Here is a 7,118-nt window from a genome sequence, read left to right as displayed (position 1 = left end):
TATTCTCTCCGATGCCATAAATCGAAATGGAAGAACACGAAGAATTTTGTATCAGAGCTTTCATAAAAGCCTTCAACAGAAAAGACTCGGAACAAATAATTTCACAATATTGAACGTGCAAATTTACAACAGATATCTAACTAGAAAATTTACAAGTTTGAACATGAAAACTATCGAATCAGATTGTTTACAAAAAATTTCTATAGACAAGAAATAAGTTACATGTGGGTAAAACGACCAACTTTAAAAATATTTAATGAATCAATTTGACTCACATCCGTCAAAATAGGTATAGCACATATGGATTTTGGTAACTAAGGAGGGGGGAGAGAAAGGAATTAGCATTTCTATACATTTCATAATTTTATTAAAAAATAAATTATTTAAGTTTTTCTATATATATATAGCAATGAAATCGTAAATGAGTCAAATTGACTCGTTCCGGCAATCTAGTGTTAAATTATTTAAGTGAGGTGTTGTTCGAAATATTCGTGACAAATATCAATTTATTGTTCTAATACTGTACTGTTACTTTTTCATTGAGCAGGTACTCAAGGGATTGAGTTATTTACGTGACAAGCATGCTATTATGCACCGAGATGTAAAACCAAGTAATATATTAGTTAATAGCGCTGGAGAGATTAAGATTTGTGACTTTGGAGTCTCCGGACAATTGATTGATTCCATGGCTAACTCATTTGTTGGTACCAGAAGTTATATGTCGGTATGTTAAATGCATGTTTACGCATTAAAAGAAAAGCTGATTACTGTATAAATAGTAGCTGTAATATTTTAATTTTCTGATTTCAAGCCAGAAAGGTTGCAAGGTACTCATTATTCTGTACAAAGTGACATTTGGTCCCTTGGCCTGTCACTCGTTGAAATGGCCATTGGTATGTATCCAATACCTCCTCCGGATGCAAAAACTTTAGCTTCAATTTTTGGCTCGCAATTATGCCAGACTCCTAAGGAAAACGCAGCGACAAATAGTCTTTCCACCCCAATGACGCAATCACCAACTCACAGTAAGTTTTCCAAACCAAAGAATTCAGAAGTCTCCATAGAAGCCCAGACCCACTGAACACCAAACCTAACAGTTATGTAATTTAAAACTAACAAATAACATAACGTTTGTTACAATGTAATAACCTAACAGTTACGTCATTTAAAACTAACTAGTTACATGACATTTGTTACAATGCAGTAACTTAACAATTATGTAACATGGAACTAATAGGTTACATAACGTTTGTTACTATCATATCTATATAAATGTAGCGTAACCTTGTTACTCTCATCTTACATTATGTTACTGTCCTGGTATTACTGTGTATATGCAGCACATATTTGTAACAAAACAGAACTACATTGGTGCTGTCATTTATTTTATTACATCATCGTCATCGTCATTGTCATAATTCATCGTCAAATATCATAGGATTAATACATGTCATATTTTGTTTGCTACTCGTATGAAAAAATGTGACTTTAATTCATACGCGTATATACATTATCAGTCATTGTTTGCTAGTCGAATGAAATCCTAATTGTCTTTAAATAAAATCAGATAGTTCATCATTACATAATTTCATTGAAAGTCTGATTTGTCATTTAATATCTAACTATTGTCAAGTACCANTTAAAGAAATTATTATATCTGTGAGATTTTCAGCTAATAAGTTACCTAACCTTATTAACTGCAAAATTTCCAGTAATATTAGATCATTTTTTCTTAAATAACAATTTCTGAATTTCATTCAATTTAAATTTATGGCGGGAAATTTGCTAGTTCATACTTCCGGTACTATTGATCCAGAGGTCGCTGCAAACACTGGTCTCGAAGAATAACATGCGAGTGTCAGACCCCTGATCTTCTCTCTGGTGTTACCCTCCAATACATGGAAGTGTCACCCCCTGCTATTTAACGATGAAACAAGAAAAGTCGTCCAGATAACCTTGTTTTTGTAGTTAGTGCAATTTTTCTTACAACAAAATGTTACGTTCTGTCGTCTCCAGATATTTGATGATCTGTCACTGAGCATTTCCTAGACAGTCAGTAACCTGTGTAGATCGAATCATTAAGAGAATCCGGTGCAGTGACAGACTGTCACTTGACAGCTTGATTTAACCGAATCGCGTACAGCTATAAAAAAGACGCTAAAAAAGACTATACGCCAGCACGACGAATAAAGTTAAATAGCTACAAAAGTTGATCGTAGTAACTAGAATAAGGCAAAATTATAAACATTTTCTGAAAATCTTTTAACTCGTGTGAATAATCCTTTTTTGCAACAGAACTTGTTCCTTTTTACATCGCCTTTGCAAGGGGCTTTAATTGTTTTCTTCCGGCCAATAAAGTCAGACAAATGTCAAAAAACAAATTGAACCTGACGCTACCACCTGGTTCCATCGAGCCAGTGCCGGCAGTATCGCCTTCGCCACCAGTTCCGCCACTTCCTACATATTCCGAACCTTCGGTAATACCAGAGTAAGTATGAACAACGATCGTTCAATACATTTTTCCTGTTTATTGCTTTGGAGTAAATAATTCTTTTGCTATTATTAACTTTTTATTTTTTTTTCCGGTTACAGTGGTGTAATGGGTAAAATGAGTATAGATGCGATTCAGGAAAGATTGGAAGAACTGGAAATGGACGAAGAACAACGTAAAAGATTGAAAAGCTTTTTAGGCCAAAAGGAGAAAGTTGGAGAACTATGCGATGAAGATTTTGAAAAACTTGGAGAATTAGGTGCTGGTAACGGTGGCGTCGTAATGAAAGTCAGACATAAAAAATATGGATTAATCATGGCAAGAAAGGTAATTTTCCATATGATGCCGTGGGATTAATATTTGGTTGCACGTATGAAAAGGCTATAGGTTATTCATTTTGTAAGCATATTTTACCAGGATTATAAACATTATCATCTCTTTGTTTAGTTGATTCATTTGGAGGTCAAACCAGCTATAAAGAAACAAATTATTAGAGAGTTAAAAGTTCTTCACGAATGTAACTTTGCGCACATAGTTGGTTTCTATGGTGCATTTTACAGGTATAGTCTTTCAAAGCATAATATGTAATGATATAAGTACACTCATTTTTATACTTTTTATCTCAAATATGTTTTGTTGTTAATTAGTGATGGTGAGATCAGCATATGCATGGAATACATGGATGGTGGATCGTTGGATCTTATATTGAAAAAAGCAGGAAGAATACCTGAGCCTATTTTAGGAACCATTACTTTGGCGGTACGTAAATTACTGTGTATTATTCTATCGTTATTATAAACTTCTGTCAATTAGAAGTTATATTTTTATTTATTGTCTAACCTTATATAATTCATTCAATGAGTAACAAATTTACTGTACAGTAGAAGTAAGGAGAATATTTGCCACTGATACATTGTACAAAGGTTTATCAGTTTCTATTATATAGTCTATTTGAATATGTAGTTATATAGATATATCTGTGACTAAAAGATCAGTCAATTTAAATTGACTTCGCATTAAAGACTAGTTTGATGTCCAATTTACGTGCTTCTAAAGAGATAGTATTATTTTACTTTGTAGCTAAAAAAGTATGAATTTCATTTAGATCGTACAAAAGTCGGATTATCAGTAATAGGTTTCTTTTTCAACGCATCCATTTGGATATATACGAATTATTAATCTTCTGATTTCATCGTAAACCCAGAGAAATATGGCGTATGGTAAGCAAGGCCAATACCAAAAGGCATCTAAAGGCATTGTTTTTATAACCTTATTCATTCCTGGTACGTAAAGTAAAATCCCTGTAAGAACAACTTCAAATACAATTGAAAAATTAAGAAACCAGTTATTCATTCCTTGTTGGAAAATGGAGTTACGCCTGGTCTTGCAAATGATAAGATCTACCATTTGTAGAATGACGATAGATATGAAGTAACCAGTACGTGCTTCGTTGAGTAGATCCATTCTATTTTTATAATTCCAGGTTTGACCATAAGAATCCACCAGATCATTAATCGATTTAGAATCCCAAGCTTTTCTTAAACCAAACAGATCCTTTGGAAGAAATCCATTGAAAGCAAGAATAACGAAGTAAGAGTAGAAACCTGCGACTGCTTGAGTCATTCCAATCTGTCCATAGGTCATGGATATTAATCTCTTGTTGACAAGCTTGTCATATTGTGGATTTCTTGGAGCTCTTTTCATGATATCAGATTCTGGTTTTTCATACGCTAAAGCTATTGCAGGTATTAGATCAGTACCCACATCGACACATAACACCATCTCGATAACAAATGGCAAAGGAATTGACATTATTATGCTAACGAGTATAGGTAACATCTCCGGAACACTGGAAGTCAATGTATACGCTATGGATTTCTTCAGATTGTCAAAGATCAATCTACCTTCTTCGATCCCAATTACGATAGAGGCAAAGTTGTCATCCATCAGAATCATGTCGGCAGCATTCTTTGCAACGTCAGATCCAGTAATACCCATGGCGATGCCAATATCAGCCTTCCTTAATGCTGGTGAATCGTTGACACCATCTCCAGTGACTGCTACGACTTCTCCTAATCTTTGACAGCTTTCTACTATCAACAGTTTCTGTTGTGGTGAAGTGCGTGCAAATACAATCTCCCCATAGTTTCTCAGGATACGGTCTAAGTCTTCGCTGCCCATGTTCCTAAGTTCTCCACCTGTGACTACGATTGCTAACTGCTGCTCGTCTTCTGTAATCTGAGAATAGGATTTATTAAGCAAAAGTGCTTTCTCGTACCTAGTTTCGTGACCTTCTCCGATGATTCCAACCTTCTTAGCAATAGCCATTGCAGTAACAGGATGGTCTCCCGTGACCATTATTACCTTAATACCAGCAGTGCGACACTTGTGTACCGCATCTGGGACTGTTGCCCTTGGAGGGTCTATCAAACTTATCAATCCTACAAACCTATAGCCCTTCACCGGGAAATTATATTCTTCCGGTCTCTCTGTATTAAATTCATACTTAGCTCCATAAGAAGAATTAGAAAGCGCGAGGTCGCAATATGCAAGGACACGTTCTCCAAGGTATCCTAATTCCATACATGTCTTTCTAATCTCAGACAGATCCATAGGAGTCATCGATGCAGTCTGCCCATTGAGTTGTAATACTGAATTGCAAAAATCTAGGACAACCTCGGGTGCCCCCTTCATTACCAAGACATACCCATCGACGTCCAGGTGTATAGACAGCTGATACTTCGCAGTCGAATTGAAGGGAATTTCCGCAACTTTGGCATGCTGACTGCGGAATTTCCTCGTCTCGTGAATGTGTTCACAAAATTTGAGGATCCCCGTTTCGGAAGCGTCGCCAAGAACTTCGCGCTCTTCTACGCGCAGAAATATAGATGAATCTGCTTTGAACTCAGCTCTCAGACAGAGTGTGGCATCCTTGATGAGCACGTTAAATGCCGGCTTCTCCAAAAGAAGATCCCTCTCAGCGCCCAGTTGTTGATCAGAGGGTACCTTATATCGTACACCACCGACATTTAGATGAGATACCGTCATCTTATTTTGCGTAAGCGTGCCCGTTTTATCCGAACAGATGATGGATGTGGAACCAAGAGTCTCCACTGCTTCGAGGTTTTTCACCAAGCAGTTTTTCTTAGCCATCTTCTTGGCGGTCAACGTAAGACTCGTTGTCACCGTAACGAGCAACACTTCGGGTACATTGGCTATTAAAATCCCTACTAAATATGTAAACGCTTTTATAATGCTAGACTCCATGGCTAGTGATAATATGAAAAAGAAACAACCACAGAGGATGGCCATGCTGACGATGATGTTAACAAAGTGAGCTATTTCCTTGGCGATTGGAGTGTCCGTTTTTTTAAGCTGTGCCGTTAAAACTGCCAGACGACCAATCATCGTCTTGTCGCCTGTTGCGATGGCTATACCTTTACCCTCCCCAGCTACTGCGAAGGAAGAGAAAAATGCAATATTTTTCGATTCTAAAGGGTTATTGTCAGTGGGATATTCCGTACGACTCAATGGCTCGCTCTCTCCGGTGAGGCTTGAATTTTCTACCCTGAGACCCGTGCTTGCGATGATCCTAATGTCTGCAGGAATCTTGTCCCCGATACCGATCTCTATTAAATCACCTATCACCACTTCTTCGGTAGGTATTTGCATTCGCTTCCCATCTCGGATGACGACGGCAAAGGAAGGAACCATTTGAGTGAACGATTCCATGATCTTGGCGTTTTTCGTTTGTTGGGTGTAACTGAAGAGACCCGATATTATGCATATTGTACAGATTATTACACCTAGCCACTCGATACCTGCCTCTTCCTCGTGGTGCATCAATTCGCCTACGGCATACAATATGAAACATAATCCTCCACATCCCCATAGTAGGCCTGCGAAACCTTTAAACGTGCAGCTCAGGAACTTTATCCATTCCGGAGTGACTTTGGGTGGCGTTAAGGAGTTAGGTCCATCTTGTAGCAAAATTTCGGCAGCTGTTTCTTCACTCAATCCCCTGGTTAGATTTGTTTTCAATTTTTGGCAAAGCACTCGAATTGGGATCGTATGATCTTTCGTCTCGAATTCCGCGTGGAGAGCATCGAGTTCTTCCTCGTTGAGCTTCTTTTTGTGGACGTGCATCGAAGATGCACGCTTCAGCTGTGAAACTTTGGATACAGTGGGCTGCATCTTATAGATATCTGAGCTATCACTTATCTACGAAATATACAAATTAAGTTATTTTTTGGCAAATAACTTGCCAATGGTGCAATTAGTATACATGCTTCTGGTTTGGTGAACTGTTTTGTTTCATCGCCAACTCGATCAAACGGGGCATACTTTAAACAGGATGTTTTTTTAATACGTATTCTTGTCAACGAATACCTTTGTTTAAAGAGTATTTCAAAGGCATGAATTAGGTATTAAAAAAGAAAACAAATATCTCGTCTAACGATATAAGAATTAACACGAGATTGCCGGATGTTGGGTATGTACCTATTTTGCCTGAAATGAGTCAATTTTACTCAAACATTAAAATTGAGTTTAAAAAAAATAACATTTTATTTTAATGAAACTTTATTCAAAACAATTGTTACATATATATTCTGGAAGCGCTCTTTAC

At 37.0% G+C, this 7,118-nt stretch overlaps 3 protein-coding genes across 6 annotated transcripts; 2 read left to right on the top strand and 1 right to left on the bottom strand.

Moving 5' to 3' along the window:
* Positions 1-547: 547 nt before the first annotated feature.
* On the top strand, positions 548-1,848 carry LOC111674254 (dual specificity mitogen-activated protein kinase kinase dSOR1-like; the record flags this gene model as incomplete). Its single annotated transcript, XM_023433756.1, has 3 exons — positions 548-724; positions 812-1,025; positions 1,790-1,848. Coding segments are annotated over 3 exons (450 nt in total), but the record flags the coding sequence as incomplete, so codon positions are not given.
* Positions 1,849-1,874: 26 nt separating this feature from the next.
* LOC105696060 (dual specificity mitogen-activated protein kinase kinase dSOR1) lies at positions 1,875-5,185 on the top strand. Of its 4 annotated transcripts, none has more exons than XM_023433753.1 (5): positions 1,875-1,967; positions 2,296-2,488; positions 2,593-2,818; positions 2,939-3,051; positions 3,139-3,382. In XM_023433753.1, exons 2-5 carry the CDS (start codon positions 2,367-2,369, stop codon positions 3,287-3,289), a joined length of 612 nt encoding a protein of 203 aa, XP_023289521.1. In that variant the 5' UTR covers positions 1,875-1,967; positions 2,296-2,366; the 3' UTR covers positions 3,290-3,382. The 4 variants fall into 4 exon arrangements, with proteins under 4 accessions (XP_023289521.1, XP_023289523.1, XP_023289522.1 ...); XM_023433755.1 differs by adding an exon at positions 5,095-5,185 and having other exon boundaries at positions 1,883-2,488; positions 3,139-3,250; XM_023433754.1 differs by adding an exon at positions 3,597-3,722 and having other exon boundaries at positions 1,883-2,488; positions 3,139-3,250.
* Positions 3,601-6,834, bottom strand: LOC105696053 (sodium/potassium-transporting ATPase subunit alpha-2-like). Its single transcript, XM_012418209.1, has one exon. The coding sequence runs from the start codon at positions 6,683-6,685 to the stop codon at positions 3,617-3,619; it is 3,069 nt and encodes a 1,022-aa protein (XP_012273632.1). The 5' UTR covers positions 6,686-6,834; the 3' UTR covers positions 3,601-3,616.
* Between the last annotated feature and the right edge of the window lie 284 nt (positions 6,835-7,118).

Source organism: Orussus abietinus, unplaced genomic scaffold (genome assembly GCF_000612105.2).
Source record: "Orussus abietinus isolate OABI.00-Male unplaced genomic scaffold, Oabi_2.0 scaffold1293, whole genome shotgun sequence".
NCBI classification, from domain to species: domain Eukaryota; kingdom Metazoa; phylum Arthropoda; class Insecta; order Hymenoptera; family Orussidae; genus Orussus; species Orussus abietinus.
The sequence above is the reverse complement of the archived record's forward strand: the minus strand, read 5'-3'. Positions and strand labels throughout refer to the sequence as shown.

Excerpts from the sequence above, each read along its gene's own strand:
- LOC105696060 (XM_023433753.1), top strand. The coding sequence starts at position 2,367 with ATGTCAAAAAACAAATTGAACCTGACGCTACCACCTGGTTCCATCGAG. Across the intron at positions 2,489-2,592 it reads GAACCTTCGGTAATACCAGA|TGGTGTAATGGGTAAAATGA; the intron begins GTAAGTATGAAC and ends TTCCGGTTACAG. Across the intron at positions 3,052-3,138 it reads TTCTATGGTGCATTTTACAG|TGATGGTGAGATCAGCATAT; the intron begins GTATAGTCTTTC and ends GTTGTTAATTAG.
- LOC105696053 (XM_012418209.1), bottom strand. The coding sequence starts at position 6,685 with ATGCAGCCCACTGTATCCAAAGTTTCACAGCTGAAGCGTGCATCTTCG.